At 40.1% G+C, this 23,060-nt stretch overlaps 2 protein-coding genes across 2 annotated transcripts in view; one reads left to right on the top strand and one right to left on the bottom strand.

The window, feature by feature from the left end:
• Window positions 1-22,360, top strand: part of LOC124290065 — a 30,077-nt gene extending 7,717 nt beyond the window's left edge. The window contains exons 2-6 of the mRNA XM_046726756.1: window positions 18,120-18,182; window positions 18,502-18,650; window positions 20,885-21,013; window positions 21,669-21,706; window positions 22,195-22,360. Of these exons, the coding sequence (XP_046582712.1) occupies window positions 18,121-18,182; window positions 18,502-18,650; window positions 20,885-21,013; window positions 21,669-21,706; window positions 22,195-22,305 (489 nt within the window). The 5' untranslated portion in view covers window position 18,120 and the 3' untranslated portion in view covers window positions 22,306-22,360. The remainder of the gene's footprint in view (window positions 1-18,119; window positions 18,183-18,501; window positions 18,651-20,884; window positions 21,014-21,668; window positions 21,707-22,194) is intronic.
• LOC124290066 lies at window positions 658-2,812 on the bottom strand. The gene is made up of 4 exons (XM_046726757.1): window positions 2,672-2,812; window positions 2,060-2,227; window positions 1,519-1,604; window positions 658-795 (listed from the first exon to the last, which is right to left on the bottom strand). Exons 1-4 carry the CDS (start codon window positions 2,799-2,801, stop codon window positions 727-729), a joined length of 453 nt encoding a protein of 150 aa, XP_046582713.1. The 5' UTR covers window positions 2,802-2,812; the 3' UTR covers window positions 658-726.
• Window positions 22,361-23,060: the final 700 nt, after the last annotated feature.

Here is a 23,060-nt window from a genome sequence, read left to right as displayed (position 1 = left end):
CTTCTTCAGTGACACTAGGCTCTTACTTAGGCGTGTTCGCTTCACCTTAATTGCCCTGGAGACATGTTGTAGGAGTGCTCCTTACTTCCGCGTTACAATAGCCGTGGTTACTTGCTCTATACAAGGAGAAGATGAGGTGGAGAAGGAAGACGAGGAGAAGAAGAAGGAAGATAAGAGGAGAAGAGAAAGGGGGGTGAAGCTTGTGCTGATAACGTCATGATCTAAAAACTCGTTCTGGCAAAGTAGAAAGAGGCAATTGTCCTCATGCTTGACAACGGTACAAGTATCTACACCGAAACGACGCTATTGTACAATAAAGAAGTTGATCATCCATAAAGACTTGTCATTTCCATTACTAACAACTTCTAGAATGCCTCTCAAACAGTTCAAATGTCGAGTATTTAAACATTTAATAATTTCAAAGTAGAAGAATGAAGGTAATTGTTGAGACGGAAGATGATTTTCATGAACATGAAGCTTATATAAGACCATCCACGTGATTGTTTCACCCGATTTAGATATTCGAATCATCCGCGTGATTTTCGGCCCACCCCTTCATGATATTCGACCAAACCAGGCGATAGTGGGTTCACCCGGTAAATATTCGACTGATCAACGTGATATTCGACTCATCCAAACAGTATGTACCACTTTATTAACAAAGCATTATCGTCCTTGCAGTCAGGACACCGTTGCCCCTTGTCTTGCCAGGACAGACATGGTGATTTAGTCGGACCCAGGGAAAAATATGGGTGAGCGTTTCCTGTACTTGTAGGCGATGTCCGTATACTTCACCTGACAAAAGAGCAAAGGTTGGGTTTGTAGTACTACAAAATCCAGTAATTTTAGTTTTCGTTAACTGACTTACAACACTGATACAGAAGATCTACGAGTGCACGGAATACAGTGTGCAGAACCAACGATATAACGATTTGAAAAGATATATAATATACATATGTTTTATTCTCAAATATTATCAATGGCTGAAGAGTTTGTTCACCTAAGCTATCTTTAGAAGAAAGTCTTTCAACATACATTGCCAGAACATATTAGAAGGAGATACAAACATTATTTTGTCACATAACCAAGGGTGACAACTGTCATGTGATAAGACAAACCTTCAAACCATGAAAAAGAGAGCGGTTTCCTAGTTTAGGTTTTGTCAGATAACCTTCTTTCTCAATATTTCCAACTTTTAAAATCCGACATCAATTAATCACAATACATAGCTACCATTCATGCCGTTATGTCTATGGATAAGCGATAAGCGTCTCTATGACACATTGAAGGAGAAATGTAGTATCAGAATGCGATAGGACTTTATACAGACGTCAACCATACCACTTTTCTGGTTTTCGATTTAATACGACGCCCATACTGGGGATTTCCGAGTGCTTTGAGTACACTTTGCCAAGCATTTTGTGGAACAAATCTATGCTATGTATTAGAGATCAATGAATGTGGGATACCCCAGTTTCCTAACTGGGTTAAATATTGCCGAAACGACGTCATAAATACCTCTTGCATGTAGGCCTTTTCTTCCGCATCTTGCAGCGCCGCCATGAAGCCCTGGAAAGCTTCACACACAGACACTTTGCCATTACCTTCAGATAAAAATTAGTCATTATGTTGTGAATTCTTATCGTTGTGTTTGTTTTGGTTTTTTAACGCCACACTCCACAACATTACAGCTACGTGTAAATAAACGAGCAAGAACGAGACAATCCAGTGATTAAAATCATGGAACTGGCAAAATAACGGCCAGAAATGAAGGACAGTACAACTGACTTATGTAAATTAGGCATTTTCTACATTCAAGTTGGTCAAACTCAAAACTCAAAGAAACAAACTTTCGATGTTTTGTCATGTTCCATATTCTGAAACTTATGAGGCTGTTTGGTAAAAATCATGAGCATGGAGTCTCATCAGGCGACAGGCATCAGGTGACAGGATTGGGCAACGATCTTTAAACAATATGGCTACCAAAAGCAGAGGCTTAATGTTTTGGGGTTGTGTAATCTTGTACAACAAAATCTATGCAAGGTATCGTATATCCTACCATCCTTCTCGAGCAGCTTGAATGCAGCATCGTCTTTGTCCGCAGCGCTGAGCTTGAGGTCTTTGTTCACGTCGACAACGTCGAAGACGCGGCCTGCAACTCCCCTGCTGATGTCATACCGCTTCTTCTCCAGCATTGCGTAGGTGCAACGGTCAACCCCAGCGGTTTCTGTACAAGACAAGAACATGACAAATGTGTTTGCAACCATGGACCTTTTAACTATACAGGACAAGAACATCCCAAATTTAGGTACAACCATCGCCTCCAACGTTAACTGCCAAGAACAAAAACCTTCGAAATGTAATTGCAGCCCATCGACTGAAGCATTAACTGTTCAGGACGGGAACATGGCAAATGGACTTGAAACAATCGACTCCAAGGTAAACTGTGCACTACAAGTTCGTGCGAAATGGAGGTGCAGCCATCCAAAGTGAACTGTACAGGACAAAAACATCCCAAATGTAGGTGCAACGATTAAAACCCAACGTTAGGCGCAAAGATCAACCAAACCGATAGTTGCTCAAGACAGGAACATAAGACAGAATTAGTTGTGATGCCAGGTCAACAAGGTGGTTCTTGATAACCTCTGCATGAATACTAAAATGATTTTACGTGTGAGGGAACTGTCGAAGGTGGCTGCAAATGTACGGTCGTTCATCTCGGCGGAAGTGAGGCTGCCATCTTTGTTGGTGTCGAGAGCTTTGAGGTCATCCAGAACTTGACGTGTGTCAACATCAGTCATGGACTCGTTGGTGGGCCTGAGTGAATACAGAGTCAAAGAGTCAGACGTCACATCTAATATTGCCTATTTGATACACAGAACACACCAAACATAAACATCATAGAACAACGCAAACAAGATATCGACTTAATGCTGAATTTGTGCTGAATTTGTGCTCGGACTCAAAAGATCATTATCCGATCAGAAACAGTGTGTCCCGGCTCGACTAAGCAGCCACAACATGTGGTTTTATTTCTTCACATATGCGGAAGTAAACCTGTCAGGCGCTGTATCTCAATAGCATGTGGTTATCAATGACCGGGTCTTTGGGGATCCGGGTTAAAATTGATCTTGAGCAGCCCATGCTTGTCGTAAGAGAATCGACTAACGGGACTGGGTGGTCAGGGTAGCTGACTTGGTGGTTGTTTGATGCTCATGATGTCAATCACTGGATTTGTTACTTGATTATTTACAGACACCGTCATATAGGTTGAATATTGTTGAGATCAGCGTTAAATAACAAACAAACATAAAAACAACGGGGCTCGAGTGGTTTGTTTGTCTACCACATCCAGTTATGTATCTAATATTTATGTCGGTGTGTGTGTGTGTGGTGTGTGGGTGGGGGTGGCGGTGGGGTAGCCTAATGGTTAAAGCGTTGGCTCGTCACGCCGAAGACCCGGGTTCGAATCCCCACATGGGTACAATGTGTGAAGCCCATTTCTGGTGTCCCCCGCCGTGATGTTGCTGGAATATTGCTAAAAGCGGCGTAAAACCAAAACTCAGTCAGTCAGTCTTTCCATAACCAGCCTAAGGTCAAAATACTACATTTGGCATTGTTGTACTTAAAAGCTGTAGTAGTTGCACTGATTAAGGTATTGTTGTAATTATAAGCTGTAGTAGTTATGAATGTACAAGTCAGTCAACGCAGGTAAAGAGATTTAAAGATACAACTACTATTGCGATAGCGATAGCCTATTGCAACATACTATTGCGATAGCGATATCGATAGCGATATTCTATTGCGATCAACTATTGCAATACTATTGCAATAGTATTTTCTTCTTTACTTGTCTCATTTGAAGTCATTTTCCAAATGAATATATAGTTTATAGGAATCAAAACAAGTTGAAGTAGTTTCAGTCTCTTTTAATAACTGACTAGAAACTTAAAACCCTGATCAAATAAATAGTTAAAACATGAAATTAAACTCAATGAAGCTGCAAGTCTGCACCCAATTATCCTGTATTTTGCGCTGCATATTTACCAACTGAAGTCAATTACTAAACTATCGATAGGTACACATACTATCGATGCATCGATTAATTGCTATCGGAGACTCAACAATTGCAATCCATCGATAGTTCGAAGCATCGTTACAGCCCTATTAGGAATGTTGCAAATGGGGGCACCACAGACTCATGTTGCAAGAACACTGAACTGTACCCATAACGTTATTAAAGCAACGTGGTAATTTCAGTATGTTTTGCATTAGCAAACATATATAATATATGTTATAAGAATATCTTCCTTACATGCACCCCGAGGAGATCCGGGTTAGAATGAACCTTCAGTAACCCATGCTTGTCGTAAGAGGCGACTAACGGGATCGGGTAGTCAGGCTCGCTGGCTTAGTTGACACATGTCATCGGTTCCCAATCGCGCAGATCGATGCTCATGCTGTTGATCACTGGATTGTCTGGTGTAGACTCGATTATTTACAGACCGCCGCCATATAGCTGGAATATTGCTGAGTGAGGTGTAAAACTAAACTCACTCACTCACTCACACACTCTTCCTTACATGCATTGATAAACGTTTAGCAGTTTGACTTGTACACATATACAAAACATATAAGGTTGAAAGTTCAGTATTTACATGCCGATGATTTAACCCACCAGAGCTTCTGATCATGAGCAGCACGCACATTGAAATCAGCATGAATGACGCCACAACATGATTGTTTTCATAGCGTCATCAAATTTGTTAGTGACGTATGCACATTATGTGATGTTAAATAGCCATATATGGAATACGTAACGTAAAATACATCAGTCATTATTATAATGCGACTGTAGGAGACAGGAAAGGGAACAAGGTTGCATATTCCTGACCAGATGATCACATAGATGTGCTCAGGTCATGTATAAGGTCTTATAACGTCTTAATGTAAAATACCCCGTTATATATACTGTATACTGTATCTTCCCAACATATTTACAGTTTTACAAGTTATTACAACAAATGGATTTGGTATTCAATGTCTTCAAAAAAGCATGAGCGATTACTTTCTTAAGGTTACTTGATGTATTCTTTTTTCTTTTGAAGTTCTTTTCTTTCTTTTGGACCATAACGTAAAGTACCAAAGAATTGGCGACAATGGAATTTCATTACGATTTGACTAATATCCCCAAATATTAGGTTAAATGACCATCTCACAGTAAAGTTCAGCATGATGCATGGAAAGATCAATACTGTTATCAATAGTGTTATTTCTGAAGCAACAAATATATACACCGTCACTGGCGGCATGCAACTTTTGCTCAAAATGTGATGTTATACATATCGTAAGAATATTTTGTGTATTATATAAATGGTAATGGTAAATTTACACAGAATACCCAATGTGTCTTTGTTTCCAAATTAACTTTTGTGAAGCAGTTTAATACTTTTGCACTTACAATCATGCGACAACGCAATAAAGGAAATGCGCACGTTGAGTGAGAGTGAGTGTCACGTGTTATCAAGGCCAGCTCACTCTCCAGACCGTAAGCCCACAGAGCACCTTTGGCATATCACGGACAGACAAATTCAATGGCGACAACACCATCCCAACATCCCAACATGAACTCATTGCGACTTTCCATGAAGAATGGCGACGCATCCCACCTGACGTTATCAGGCGACTGACGAATTCAGTGCGTATGAGAGTGTTTTCCTGCATTCAAGTCAATGGAGGTCACACGATGCTAGGGTGACACACATCACCACCTATGGTCATGTTGTGCCGTGCTGACCATTTGGACATGCACTGATAAACTGTTTTGTGTACTCCTCATATACATTACCAGCCATATGTATTTCACTGTTCATTGTATTGTTATGACTGTTCGCACAGGGCTGTTGCACATTATTGATGTTTACAATACCGTATATTATTTTATTTTCATTGAAGTCATTTATTTCCCATTTCCATGTTACAAATACAGGATCGCTTGTTCGATAAGCATTTGAAAGAAATATCATGTACAATTTGTGGGACATTAACATTTCACTGCAGAATTATTACAGATGCCGTCTACATGCAGCATAAAATACAATGGTAAGGTAGAAACAACATGGGCGTAAACGTTTGATCCGTATTACAAATAGCCGTAATCTGTTACAAAAAGTAAATACTATTGTTGCAACAGACGCAAGCCCTGGAATCTTAAATAGTCCACTTTCATATCAGACTTTGTAATTCTACAAAAATTGCAGAGTCTGTCCTCATTCATTAGATCATTAATATAAACTATACCTTTTTCGAAGTACTCTGAATAAAATACTGGTTTTCCATCAATTGTTATATTATTATTCCACCAAATGGATTGAGCAAGTACATCGGAAGTTTGTTCTACATTTTCATAATGTTTAGTGAGATAATCCACCAAGTCTTGGAGTACATCCCCCCCAGAATATATTTGAGACATATGGTAAAACATTTCTCTTTATAAAGACAGGGTCTGCCAACAAAATGCTTTCAATGGATGGAAAATCTTTTAATAAAATTTATTAAATTAATGTATTTATATTTTTGCGGATTTTGCAAGATTTTCTTTATCCAGTTCAATTTGTGAGCCGAAATAGTATGTGGTAAGACAGGTGATTTAGTTTGGGAAGTAGTAGAGATTTTAGAATGACATTCCTCCGCATAGGAGTTAAATTTCTAATTGACCACATTCTCATTTCCTTTTCAGTTGAAGTGAGTTTATTTTAATAATTCAGGTCTTGCATATTTTCTAGGTCTATATCAAAATCAATACCCAGAAGTTTAAATTTTGTGTGATTCCAGTCTAAATTCATATGCTTGCACAGTTTTATCCGAGATCTTTTTTTGGAGCAAATCCAAATTAATTTCGCCTTTTCAGTATTCACTTTGAGTCCTGAAAAAATTAAAATGTTGAAAACTGCTTGTAATTCCTTTTCTGATCCATTCAGGGTTAAGGTAGTGCCATCTGCAAATTGCTCTAAAATATGTTCTATATTGCCCATTCTTACACTTTTATAGGACTTATGTAATTTTAATTATAACCCCATTGACGCCTTATGAGTTGTTCTTTATCTTTAGTAAAATGTACATCTTGCAGGTAAAAGATATTTGCGTTTCTTTTCCTGAGGAACCTAAATACCTGTTCTCTCTTGAAAGAGTTATTCAAGCCTCTGCAGTTTCTGGACAGTATTTTAATATGTTCTTTACTATCCATTTTCATAATAATTTTTCCTTGGTATGTTTGAGTGCACATGACTTTTATTCCTGTAGATATCCTGGCAAATGTTTGTTGGTAATATGGAAAGGGTATTTTCATCAAAAAATGTTTGTGAGCGTTATCACTTAAATCAAAAGGTGGTTTTCCTCATGGCAGTTACGAGAGAATAAGATTCAGCAAAAATAATACGGTATATTATGGTCATTTATGTTTTGTAGTTTTTTTCGCTATAGAGTTTCAAATCGGCTGCAAGTTTCTTTTGGACGTTGGTATACTTAGCAACAAAGTCAGTTGCACTCTTTGTGAAAGCGTATCTCCTGCTTACAAGCGAAGTGCAAGAAATGTTTTGTCACCAGATTTTGACCTGTATGTTCTGTTCGACCGTCCTGATTAATTTAATCTGCAAGTCATTCAAACTCGTGAACACTGGGTCCGTCTCCCCATCAGCGTAAATATGCATGTGCTTAACGTACTGTGAGTAGATATGAAAGATAACATGTTGAGCGGCATGCTTGAATGTCGTAATGTAGCATGTGTGGAAGATACGACAAATTATACCTCCGTTGGTGTCACTATATGTAACGCACTTCAATAAACTTTATTTGGATCAAGGACAGTCATGCTTTTTTCTGAACTGCTTTATTGAGAGTTGACTGCAATGCAATCTTAATCATAACATCACATGTTACCTTGTGTAAAAATACATATTTATATTGATTACTCATAAGGTAAAAGAATATCTAACCAGTGTCATATATGTCATATGTGTACATGTGAACACAAATCACTTTTACCCAGTAACCACTGTTTCTGTATTTCTTCGTTTGTGACGTCATTAAACAATTGAACGTGACGTCAATGAAGAGGGCCGTCAAACTTGCTTACCATGAAAACTGTCCACAAATGCACTTGAATAAAATGGATAATAAAGAAACAATTACACTTGCAAGTGTGCCATACGACTAATACGAAACCCGTGAAAATTGTGCACACAATTTCACACTCGTTTCGTATATCACGCTTGCTTGTGTAACAGTTTCTCAATATAAAACGGATGCATTCTTGCATTTTCACTTTGTATCACACAACACTTGACCGAGCCCACCAAACAGACTTAAATAAGCAAGCATGCAGACTTACAAGAAATCAGTTAACAATGCAGTCAGGTAGACAAACAAGGATGCTCACCGGCTTCCATGAAGACTACCATACAGCCATAGAGACAACCAGTCACATGTGTATATATACAGACAACCATTCAGTCACATGTGTACTCCTAAAGACAACCATTCAGTCACATGTGTACTCCTACAGACAACCATTCAGTTACATGTGTACTCCTACAAACAACTATTCAGTCACATGTGTTCTCCTACAAACAACCATTCAGTCACATGTGTACTCCTACAAACAACCATTCAGTCACATGTGAACTTCTACAAACAACCATTCAGTCACATGTGTACTCCTACAAACAACCATTCAGTAACATGTGTACTCCTACAAACACCCATTCGGTCACATGTGTACTCATACAGACAACCATTCAGTCACATGTGCACTCCCACAGACAGCCATTCAGTCAAATGTGTAATCCTAAAGACAACCATTCAGTCACAAGTGTACTCCTATAGACAACCATTCAGTCACATGTGTACTCCTACAAACAACCATTCAGTCACATGTGTACTCCTATAGACAACCATTCAGTCGCATGTGTACTCCTAAAGACAACCATTCTGTCACATGTGTACTCATACAGACAACCATTCAGTCACATGAGTACTCCTACAAACAACCATTCAGTCACAAGTGTACTCCTACAAACAACCATTGAGTCACATGTGCATTCCTACAAACAACCATTCAGTCACATGTGTACTCATACAAACAACCATTCAATAACATGTGTACTCATACAAACAACCATTCAGTAACATGTGTACTCTTACGAACAACCATTCAGTAACATTTGTACTCCTACAAACAACCATTGAGTCACATGTGTAGTCCTACAAACAACCATTCAGTCACATGTGTACTCATACAAACAACCATTGAATCACATATGTAGTCCTACAAACAACCATTCAGTCACATGTGTACTCATACAGACAACCATTCAGTCACATGTGAACTCCTACAAACAACCATTCAGTCACATGTGTACTCCTACAAACAACCATTCAGTAACATGTGTACTCCTACAAACAACCATTCAGTCACATGTGTACTCATACAGACAAAAATTCAGTCACATGTGCACTCCTACAGAAAGCCATTCAGTCAAATGTGTAATCCTAAAGACAACCATTCAGTCACATGTGTACTCCTACAGACAACCATTCAGTCACATGTGTACTCCTACAGAAAGCCATTCAGTCAAATGTGTAATCCTAAAGACAACCATTCAGTCACATGTGTACTCCTACAAACAACCATTCAGTCACATGTGTACTCCTACAGACAACCATTCAGTCGCATGTGTACTCCTAAAGACAACCATTCAGTCACATGTGTACTCCTACAAACAACCATTCAGTCACATGTGCATTCCTACAAACAACCATTCAGTCACAGGTGTAGTCTTACAAACAACCATTCAGTCACATGTGTACTCATACAGACAACCATTCAGTCACATGTGTACTCATACAAACAACCATTCAGTAACATGTGTACTCATACAAACAACCATTGTGTCACATGTGTAGTCCTACAAACAACCATTCAGTCACATGTGTACTCATACAGACAACCATTCAGTCACATGTGCACTCCTACTGACAACCATTCAGTCACATGTGTACTCCTACAGACAACCATTCAGTCACATGTGTAGTCCTACAGACAACCATTCAGTCACATGTGTACTCCTATAGACAACCATTCAGTCACATGTGTACTCCTACAGACAACCATTCAGTCACATGTGTAGTCCTACAGACAACCATTCAGTCACATGTGTAGTCCTATAGACAACCATGCAGAAACATGTGTACTCCTACAGGCAACCATTCAGTCACATGTGTAGTCCTACAGACAACCATTCAGTCACATGTATACTCCTACAGACAACCATTCAGTCACATGTGTACTCCTACAGACAACCATTCAGTAACATGTATACTCCCGCTGAAAACCATTCAGTTACATGGGTAATCCTACAGACAACCATTCAGTTACATGTGTACTCCTGCAACCAACCATTCAGTTACATGTGTACTCCTAAAGATTAGCTTTAAATTACATGTGTACTCCTACAAACATCAATTCAGTCACATGCGTACTCCTACACACAACCATTCAGTAACATGTGTACTCATACAGACAACCATTCAATTACATGCGTACTCCTACACACAACCATTCAGTCACATGTGTACTCCTACAAACAACCATTCAGTCACATGTGTACTCCTACAGAGACAACCATTGTCAGATGTGTACTCCTACAGACAACCATTCAGTCATCTGTGTACTCCTATAGACAACCATTCAGTCACACGTGTACTCCTTCAGACTACCATGCAGTCACATGTGTACTCCTACAGACAACCATTCAGTCACATCTGTACTCCTACAGACAACCATTCAGTCGCATCTGTACTCCTACAGACAACCATTCAGTAACATGTGTACTCCTACAGACAACCATGCAGTCACATGTGTACTCCTACAGACAACCATTCAGTCACATGTGTACTCATACAGACAACCATTCAGTCACATGTGTACTCCTACAGACAACCATTCAGTCACATTTGTACTCCTACAGACAACCATTCAGTCACATGTGTACTCCTATAGACAACCATTCAGTCACATGTGTATTCCTAAAGACAACCATTCAGTCACATGTGTACTCCTACAGACAACCATTCAGTCACATGTGTACTCCTACAGACAACCATTCAGTCACATGTGTATTCCTTAAGACAACCATTCAGTCACATGTGTACTCCTACAGACAACCATTCAGTCACATGTGTACTCCTATAGAAAGCCATTCAGTCACATGTGTACTCCTACAGACAACCATTCAGTCAAATGTGTACTCCTACAGACAACCATTCAGTCACATGTGTACTCCTACAGACAACCATTCAGTTACATGGGTACTCCTACAGACAACCATTCAGTCACATGTGTATTCCTAAAGACAACTATTCAGTCACAAGTGTACTCCTATAGACAACCATTCAGTCACATGTGTACACCTACAGACAACCATTCAGTCACATGTGTACTCCTACAGACAACCATTCAGTCACATGTGTACTCCTATAGACAGCCATTCAGTCACATGTGTATTCCTACAGACAACCATTCAGTCACGTGTGTACTCCTACAGACAACTATTCAGTCACATGTGTACTACTACAGACAACCATTCAGTCACATGTGTACTCCTATAGACAACCATTCAGTCACAAGTTTACTCCTACAGACAACCATTCAGTCACATGTGTACTCCTACAGACAACCATTCAGTCACATGTGTACTCCTACAAACAACCATTCAGTCACATGTGTACTCCTACAGAAAACCATTTGTCACATGTGTACTCCTACAGACAGCCATTCAGTCACATGTGTACTCCTACAGACAACCATTCAGTCACATGTGTACTCCTACAGACAACCATTCAGTCACATGTGTACTCCTACAGACAACCATTCAGTCACATGTGTACTCCTATAGACAACCATTCAGTCACATGTGTACTCCTATAGACAACCATTCAGTCACATGTGTACTCCTACAGACAACCATTCAGTCACATGTGTACTCCTACAGACAACCATGCAGTCACATGTGTATTCCTATAGACAACCATTCAGTCACATGTGTACTCCTATAGACAACCATTCAGTCACATGTGTACTCCTACAGACAACCATGCAGTCACATGTGTACTCCTACAGACAACCATGCAGTCACATGTGTACTCCTATAGACAACCATTCAGTCACATGTGTACTCCTATAGACAACCATTCAGTCACATGTGTACTCCTACAGACAACCATTCAGTCACATGTGTACTCCTACAGACAACCATGCAGTCACATGTGTATTCCTATAGACAACCATTCAGTCACATGTGTACTCCTACAGACAACCATTCAGTCACATGTGTACTCCTACAGACAACCATTCAGTCACTCCTGTACTCCTACAGACAAACATTCAGTCACATCTGTACTCCTACAGACAACCATTCAGTCGAATCTGTACTCCTACAGACAACCATTCAGTAACATGTGTACTCCTACAGACAACTATTCAGTCGCATCTGTACTCCTACAGACAACCATTCAGTCGCATCTGTACTCCTACAGACAACCATTCAGTCACATCTGTACTCCTACAGACAACCATTCAGTCACATCTGTACTCCTACAGACAACCATTCAGTCACATCTGTACTCCTACAGACAACCATTCAGTCGCATCTGTACTCCTACAGACAACCATTCAGTCACATGTGTACTCCTACAGACAACCATTCAGTCACATCTGTACTCCTACAGAGAACCATTCAGTCACATGTGTACTCCTACAGACAACCATCCAGTCACATGTGTACTCCTACAGACAACCATTCAGTCACATCTGTACTCCTACAGACAACCATTCAGTCGAATCTGTACTCCTACAGACAACCATTCAGTCACATCTGTACTCCTACAGACAACCATTCAGTCACATGTGTACTCCTACAGACAACCATTCAGTCACATCTGTACTCCTACAGACAACCATTCAGTCACATGTGTACTCCTGCAGACAACCATTCAGTTACATCTGTACTCATACAGACAACCATTCAGTCACACGTGTGCTCCTTCAGACTACCATGCAGTCACATGTGTACTCCTACAGACATCCATTCAATCACGTGTGCACTCCTTCAGACAACCATTCAGTCACATGTGTACTCCTACAGACAACCATTCAGTCACATGTGTACTCCTACAGACATCCATTCAGTCACATGTGTACTCCTATAGAAAGCTATTCAGTCACATGCGTACTCCTATAGACAACCATTCAGTCAAATGTGTACTCCTACAGACAACCATTCAGTCACATGTGTACTCCTACAGACAACCATTCAGTCACATGTGTACTCCTACAGACAACCATTCAGTCACATGTGTATTCCTAAAGACAACCATTCAGTCACATGTGTACTCCTACAGACAACCATTCAGTCACATGTGTACTCCTACAGACAACCATTCAGTCACATGTGTATTCCTAAAGACATGTCACATGTGTACTCCTACAGACAAACATTCAGTCACATGTGTACTCCTACAGACAATCCTTCAGTCACATGTGTATTCCTAAAGACATGTCACATGTGTACTCCTACAGACAACCATTCAGTCACATCTGTACTCCTACAGACAACCATTCAGTCGAATCTGTACTCCTACAGACAACCATTCAGTAACATGTGTACTCCTACAGAGAACCATTCAGTCACATCTGTACTCCTACAGACAACCATTCAGTCGCATCTGTACTCCTACAGACAAACATTCAGTCACATCTGTACTCCTACAGACAACCATTCAGTCACATCTGTACTCCTACAGACAACCATTCAGTCACATCTGTACTCCTACAGACAACCATTCAGTCACATCTGTACTCCTACAGACAACCATTCAGTCACATGTGTACTCCTACAGACAACCATTCAGTCACATGTGTACTCCTACAGACAACCATTCAGTCACATGTGTACTCCTACAGACAACCATTCAGTCACATGTGTACTCCTACAGACAACCATTCAGTCACATGTGTACTCCTACAGACAACCATTCAGTCACATGTGTACTCCTACAGACAACCATTCAGTCACATGTGTACTCCTACAGACAACCATTCAGTCACATGTGTACTCCTACAGACAACCATTCAGTCACATGTGTACTCCTACAGACAACCATTCAGTCACATGTGTACTCCTACAGACAACCATTCAGTCACATGTGTACTCCTACAGACAACCATTCAGTCACATGTGTGTACTCCTACAGACAACCATTCAGTCACATGTGTACTCCTACAGACAACCATTCAGTCACATGTGTACTTCTCTACAGAAGAACCATTCAGTCACATGTGTACTCCTATAGACAACCATTCAGTCACATGTGTACTCCTACAGACAACCATTCAGTCACATGTGTACTCCTACAGACAGCCATTCAGTCACATGTGTACTCCTACAGACAACCATTCAGTCACATGTGTACTCCTACAGAGAACCATTCAGTCACATGTGTACTCCTACAGACAACCATTCAGTCACATGTGTACTCCTACAGACAACCATTCAGTCACATCTGTACTCCTACAGACAACCATTCAGTCACATCTGTACTCCTACAGACAAACATTCAGTCACATCTGTACTCCTACAGACAACCATTCAGTCACATCTGTACTCCTACAGACAACCATTCAGTCGAATCTGTAACACAGACAACCATTCAGTCGCATCATGTGTACTCCTACAGACAACCATTCAGTCACATGTGTACTCCTACAGACAACCATTCAGTCACATCTGTACTCCTACAGACAACCATTCAGTCACATGTGTACTCCTACAGACAACCATTCAGTTACATCTGTACTCCTACAGACAACCATTCAGTCACACGTGTGCTCCTTCAGACTACCATGCAGTCACATGTGTACTCCTACAAACAACCATTCAGTCACATGTGTACTCCTACAGACATCCATTCAGTCACATGTGTACTCCTATAGAAAGCTATTCAGTCACATGTGTACTCCTATAGACAACCATTCAGTCAAATGTGTACTCCTACAGACAACCATTCAGTCACATGTGTACTCCTACAGACAACCATTCAGTCACATGTGTACTCCTACAGACAACCATTCAGTCACATGTGTATTCCTAAAGACAACCATTCAGTCACATGTGTACTCCTACAGACAACCATTCAGTCACATGTGTACTCCTACAGACAACCATTCAGTCACATGTGTATTCCTAAAGACATGTCACATGTTTACTCCTACAGACAACCATTCAGTCACATGTGTACTCATACAGACAACCATTCAGTCACATGTGTACTCCTACAGACAACCATTCAGTCACATGTGTACTCCTACAGACAACCATTCAGTCACATCTGTACTCCTATAGACAACCATTCAGTCACATCTGTACTCCTACAGACAACCATTCAGTCACATCTGTACTCCTACAGACAACCATTCAGTCGCATCTGTACTCCTGCAGACAACCATTCAGTCACATCTGTACTCCTACAGACAACCATTCAGTCACATCTGTACTCCTACAGACAACCATTCAGTCACATCTGTACTCCTACAGACAACCATTCAGTCACATGTGTACTCCTACAGACAACCATTCAGTCACATGTGTACTCCTACAGACAACCATTCAGTCACATGTGTACTCCTACAGACAACCATTCAGTCACATGTGTACTCCTACAGACAACCATTCAGTCACATGTGTGCTCCTACAGAACAACCATTCAGTATCAAGACAGACCATTCAGTCACATGTGTACTCCTACAGACAACCATTCAGTCACATGTGTACTCCTATAGACAACCATTCAGTCACATGTGTACTCCTACAGAGAACCATTCAGTCACATGTGTACTCCTACAGACAACCATTCAGTCACATGTGTACTCTTACAGACAACCATTCAGTCAAATGTGTACTCCTACAGAGAACCATTCAGTCACATGTGTACTCCTATAGAAAGCCATTCAGTCACATGTGTACTCCTACAGACAACCATTCAGTCACATGTGTACTCCTACAGAGAACCATTCAGTCACATGTGTACTCCTATAGAAAGCCATTCAGTCACATGTGTACTCCTACAGACAACCATTCAGTCACATGTGTACTCCTACAGAGAACCATTCAGTCACATGTGTACTCCTATAGAAAGTCACATGTGTATTCAGTCACATGTGTACTCCTACAGACAACCATTCAGTCACATGTGTACTCCTACAGAGAACCATTCAGTCACATGTGTATTCCTATAGAAATCCATTCAGTCACATGTGTACTCCTATAGACAACCATTCAGTCACATGTGTACTCCTACAGACAACCATTCAGTCACATGTGTACTCCTACAGAGAACCATTCAGTCACATGTGTACTCCTATAGAAAGCCATTCAGTCACATGTGTACTCCTAAAGACAACCATTCAGTCATGCAGGAAACCCTGCAGCAATGCAGTCAACTATGCAGTCATATAGATATTCAATCCCGGTCAGCCTGAAAGCTTTTGATACACGATATTATACTGCATAACAAGGTCTTGCTGGCCGGTAACCATGGAAGAATGGAAGGATGTCCGTAAGAGAATGGTTCAGTGCCTTTCAAATATTGCAATCTAAGAACAGTTGGTGCTATTGATTTTGATGCCCACCATAGCCTAAGTAGTCTTAAATTAATAAATTACAATTACAACAGTCCTTCAATTATTTACATAATCACACCAATGTATTATCATTATACATTACGGAACCTTGTCAGTCACAGTCTATAAACATCTGCAACATTTAACATATCTATTAATGTTGTATAGTTTTATGTTATGGTGCTAATGTATTTTATCACTCCATTTTATGGGGTGGTGGGGTAGCCTCGTGGTTAAAGCGATCGCTTGTCATGCCAAGACAATGTGTACAGCACATATGTGGTGTCCCGCACCATGATATTGCTGAAATATTGCTAAAACGGCGTCAAACTAACCTCAGTCACTTACTCACTCAGTGAGTTTTATTTTATGGACACTGCGTTTACGTCATTCTGAACTGACGGATGGTTGTGGTTACTGCTCACTCTTAAGACGATGTCATCTGATGCAGGACCAGTCCCAAAATAGATTGTGTCAGGGCAGCGCCAAGAAATCTCGTTTCCTGTGACTAGTTTGTGTTTAAAACTTCTCACACACGGATATCTAAAACCACGACGAGCAGGGATGTACAGATGTTCGAGCGCCTTGTTGTATAGTGTTTTGGATTGACGCATTGTCAAGGGGTAAATTCATAGAAATCACAAGTATTCTCTGGACACGACGCTTTTCATGTTTTAAATTGCATTGTTGTTTAATGTCGCACTCAACAATACTCCAGCTATACAGCGACTGCTGGTAAATAATGCGTCTTGGTCAGATCATCCAGTGATTGATATTGTGAGCAGCGACTGGCGCCTTCAGGGTAGGAACACACATCCACTCACTCACACACGCTCACGCACCTTACGTAATCAGTTACTTTGAGTATCTTGAATGTTCCATTTAAAATCACAAAAAATATTACAAAATTATTTTAATAGTGTTACCTGTACCATTTACTTACAGTACCACAAACGGAGACGATTATAAAATTCAGTTTACAAAATATGGTTACCCCTCGTCGGCACCCTCACCTGCCAAAGCTTTTTGCGTCAGCCTCCCCATGGGGCGGAGCTTTAGCACATACTGAACGGTCGGAGACAGATCTGGCCACATCTCGAGTCGTTCGTTAACCAGCACATTCAGACAGGTTCGTACTTTTCAGAACTTTACTACAACATTTAACTTGGTCTTTATACATCAGTGCTGATTAATGACAATTTTCCTTTTCAGTCGTAGGGCATATAAAGTTGCCACCCTCACTGTCCGCTGAATATGCTTCTGACTGACTGACGGTCACAAGCCACTACTTTGTCGTTTGCCTTTGCGCAATAGCACTTTTGATATTTTGAAATTGTAATGGCAAATTCAACCGTCATCACCTATATCTGGTTTTCTTTTGCAGAATGCTTGCCCTTCGACTTGCCGTGTTCGCCATCTTCTTCTGTGGGATCTGTGGTTTCCCCAGGTATATCAAGACATTCACCAGACACGATCAGGATTCTAATTAGGCTTGTCTTATGGGCGACTAACGGGATCGTGTGGTGAGGATCACTGCGTATCAAAGTTGCGTAGATCGATGCTCATGCTGTTGATCACTGGATTGTCTGGTCCAGTCTCGATTATTTACAAACCGCTGCAATATAGCTGCAATATTGCTGAATGCAGCCTTAAACAACAAACAAACAAGGAAAACAAACTGTTACAATTGTTTTAATGATACTAAACATCACCAAGTTAGAAACCAATTTTGACTCCCTCGATTCACTATCTGTCTCTTCTTGAAGGCTCCTTTCTTATCTGCTTACCCGCTGCAACCCTCCTGAGGAGCTGGTGGGGAAATTCTGTGCTGCTACCGATGACAACGACCTCAACCATGACGGCAGAGTGACCTTCAGTGACGCGGGCAAAGATTACCTGAATTACAACTACGACGGTAAGTTTCGTTTAGCCATCGACCGAAACCAAAAGAGATGCGATGGGGGCAGGGGAACCCCTTTGAAGAAAAACACTCCGTAAAATAACTGTATGTCAGTGTACCTTTTAGCCCTCCGGAAAGTGAGAATGTTACCGGATATGACGTGACTTATCACGTGATCAAGTACCAAAGATGGCGGAAATATGAGACAATGGTGAAGCCATTTGAGGCTGATATCTAACGATGTTGATGTTTTGCCTTTACTTTGTACTGTCGGTTCTTAATAATCTATGATATCATATTGAAGCTCGTGTCAAATAGAGGCGGTGGCTTAGTCATCCCGAAGACCCTGGTTTGATTTCCCACATAGCTAGTCTACAATGTACAAACTCACTTACTAATGTTAAATAATCAGGTAAACATTCCTTGAAACGTCTGACATAAGTCTGATAACATGTTTTATCGTTACTTCTATATTTTGTGTTTGGTTTAGATATCGCAAAGATTTCTCAATTGTACAGACCTTGTGAATATATCCCGCCTTAAACTGAAGACTTGATATACTGGTCAATTTATAAACTTTTGTTGAAACAGACAACTTGCATTTTCATAGTAGTTTATAATATACAGTACAACCAGAAATTATTGAGAATTTAGGATTGTAATTTTTTATATATTTTTTCACTCATTACTCACGTATTAAATGTGAATATTAGCAGAACATAACTCCAGATTCAAAGACAGGTGAACAGTTAGTATTTTGTCAAGTCACCATGGGCAGCAATGCAGGCTTCAATGCGGCGGGGCATACTACTGATCAAAGAAGTTAGAAAGACGTGGTCCATGCTGTCCCAATATCGGACCATCCCTTCTTTCATTTCAGCAATATTTGTCAGTTTTTTCTTATTGATACTTTCCTTCATAAGTCCCCAAACATTTTGTATTGGATTTAGGTCAGGGCTATAGCTTGGGCAATCTAATAATGTCATATTTCGGGTCCAAAACCGGGCCTGTGAATGCTTTAAACGATGCTTTGGGTCGTTGTCCCGCTGGAAAATGCAAAACTTTCCATAGAACATGTGTGCAGATGGAAGTAAATGTCCCTCGAAAATATCTGTGTACCGCTCAGTGAACATATTCCCTTCAAATACACAGAGGGGCGTTGCCCCTAACACAGATATGCCACCCCACACGTTAGGTTTCAGACTTTACTTTGGGCGCTGATACAAAGGGTTTTCAGTTTGTTTGGTCCAGAATTTCAGTGTATTAGGAAACATCTGAGAAAATCACATTTTCCCAGTTAAAGTTTCTATTCTGTAAGCACCAGTTGAACCTTCGCGGCTTTTGTTCAGGTTTCATCATCTGTGATGGAATTCCTCGACTTTTCTGCCAACCCATTGCATGCAGCTCAGTTCTAATTGTCTCCTTAAAGACAGCCACAGTTCCTCTATCAATCATTTCCAGCCTTAAGTTTTCTAAACTCCTTCGTTTGTTTTTTGAACCACGAATACAAAGCCACCTCCTGTCACCGACAGTCAATCTTCTGGGCCTCCCTGCGCCTCCCTGGTGCTCAATGACATATCCAATTAATATATTTTTCAAAACACGATAAACAGTGGACAAAGGGATGCTTGTTCTACTTGAAATCACTTTAGCTGATCTGATGTCCTTGTTATAATACTCTAAAATCAACTTCCTCTTCTCTAAATCATCCATACTGAGGATCACTGAAAATGTCGTCTGCTAGCAAGTAAACAAAGGGGGATAACCCTTCACAAACTAATGAAAAAGGATTAACGGAGTTGTCTCTCTTGAATGAAACCAAGCACTTGATAGCTTGTCAAGGTTGTTTATGCTAGAAATCCAATAAAACATATTCTTAAAATTCTCAATAATTTCTGATCATACTATAATTCGGCTAAAAATATTGTCACATCTTAAATATCAAGATGTCAACAGGCTGCACATAGAAAAGGAAAATATTTGTGTTTCATTTAATTTCGGTAGGATCTTGCGTTGTAAAGATTGCCTCTTAGCATATGTTGATAGCTAAAGAACAGTAATATTTATTTTATCTTTGAATTTTGAAACTTTCTTTGGTTTATATTTGAATATGATCTTAAGAATAGGAAGACTGATGCTAATGATGATGGTGATGATGATCTTGATGGCGATAACAGAACCCGAAGAACCAAACAACTGTGTCATACGTTTTCTGTGAAAAACATTGTATTTTTCAATTTAACCTACAGATGACATTTGTGTCAGGAAAGAGTGGGAGGTCGTGACCAGGCTTCTGTGTCGGTACGGCTTCTCCGAAGAGTACAGCAGATACATGGCCAGATCTTTTGCCGCAAACGCAGGCGGATTTCTTACTTTCAGTAAGATATATTTTCAAAATGTGTATCCTTCCGTTTTTACTTGACTTCCCGAGATAACTGACGATAAATGTCCAACATCCACTTAAACAGTCAGTCAACCTCCTTGCCTCAGGAAGATGTTGGTGGTTTGATGTACCCGAGACAAGATGATGACTGGCTATAAATGTGTAGTTTCCACATAAACATTCAGTCAACCTCCTTGCCTCAGGTAGATGTTGGTGGTTTGATGTACCCGAGACAAGATGATGACTGGCTATAAATGTGTAGTTTCCACATAAACAGCCAGTCAACCTCCTTGCCTCAGGAAGATGCTGGTGGTTTGATGTACCCGAGACAAGATGATGACTGGCTATAAATGTCTAGTTCATACTTTAACAGTCAGTCAACCTCCTTGCCTCAGGAAGATGTTGGTGGTTTGGTGTACCTGAGACAAGATGATGACTGGCTATAAATGTCTCGTTCATACTTTAACAATCAGTCAACCTCCTTGCCTCAGCAAAATGTTGGTGGATCCAGCGGGGGATATTTGACATTTGAATTACTCAATGATGGGGTGCCTATGACAACAGTATTTCTATGAAGAAAAGGCTGAATGGAATTATAACAGGGATCAAAAAGTACAACAGCAATCTCTTGCATTTGTATCTCTTTTCAGATGTTAGCAAAGCCGACTTCCTAATGTTGCAGTACACTGTAAGTAAATAGACAACTCTTGCTATTCGACATCGCGAATATTCCAACAAACCAAGTTAACTTATAAATGTAGTCATAGTTATTATGAACTCATATTGGAAGTCATTAAATGTTGTCCGAGTTATGCTCACGCTTCTTGCCAACATCCCTCTCCAGTACTAGAGTTGCATTTTCATGATGAACACAAACGTCCATATCTAAAACTTCCCAAGTGCCCACAGGCCAAAAGTTAAAATGCTCACTCACTACGTCGGCCAACATCATTTTAGAAAAGCCGTGTGTTTAGTTGAGGGTTGGAATCTCGCTTACAGCCTGTGTAACTTTCTGATTTGATTATGATATGTATATATATCCTTAACTCAATATATATATATATATATATATATATATATATATATATATATATATATATATAATATATATATTATACATTTGATTACAAGCCAAATGACGATCAATATTCATTTCAATCACTCACCTGTCCACAGCGTTTCAAGAACACCTACTGCAGTGATCCTAAGAACAGGGTGAGTCCTGTGGACAAACGCCAGTGTGACGAGGTGGACAAACTGAAGCCAGCGGACATCAAGTGTGCATAAGCAGAATCTACATTCAATTGTGATGTAGAAACGTCAATAAAACTGTTGGTAATAACAAGTGTTTTCTTTTCATAGGGGAAGCTGTAAATGGCTACCATCGTCGGCTAGTTTCTTGACGTGCGGCGGTAAGGCAACCTAGAGGGTTGGGTTATACACAACCCCAACAGAGATAAAACCATAGTTTCTCAGTCACCCAGTGGTAACAGTTAATCATTATTCCTCACAGAAGGGTAAATCTGGGCACATACTTCCAGATTAACACCCATACACTCATACCAGACGGTTCATAGAGACGGTAAATCAAGGCAAAAAAGTCCAGATTAACACCAATACACTCATACCAGACGGTTCATAGAGACGGTAAATCAAGGCAAAAAAGTCCAGATTAACACCAATACACTCATACCAGACGGTTCACAGAGATCTATAATGTTCTTTGAACCATACTGAAAGTGAAAGTGGCCCTAAAAGCATTATTCTGAGTTGGTTCCAAATTAATTTTCAAAGACACATTATGTCAGGTCAATTCCGAAAAGAAAAAACATGGCATAATTCGTAGAAAGTATTTCAATCTGAAAGTTTTTAAATGTTAACGTGATAAAACACAAACAACTTCCATAACAAACCTATTTGTCGGTATGTTCTGCAATACAACTTTGCGATATAAAGCAGCTACATATGCAGATCAGGATCTGTCGTTATTTTTGATATTTCTAAATAATAACACTGCCTCCTTTGCTATGTATGTGAACGAC

This window comes from Haliotis rubra, unplaced genomic scaffold (assembly GCF_003918875.1).
Source record: "Haliotis rubra isolate DU_JTF1 unplaced genomic scaffold, ASM391887v1 Scf455, whole genome shotgun sequence".
Lineage (NCBI taxonomy): Eukaryota > Metazoa > Mollusca > Gastropoda > Lepetellida > Haliotidae > Haliotis > Haliotis rubra.
Note: the sequence above shows the minus strand (reverse complement) of the source record. Positions and strands in the feature narration are given on the sequence as shown.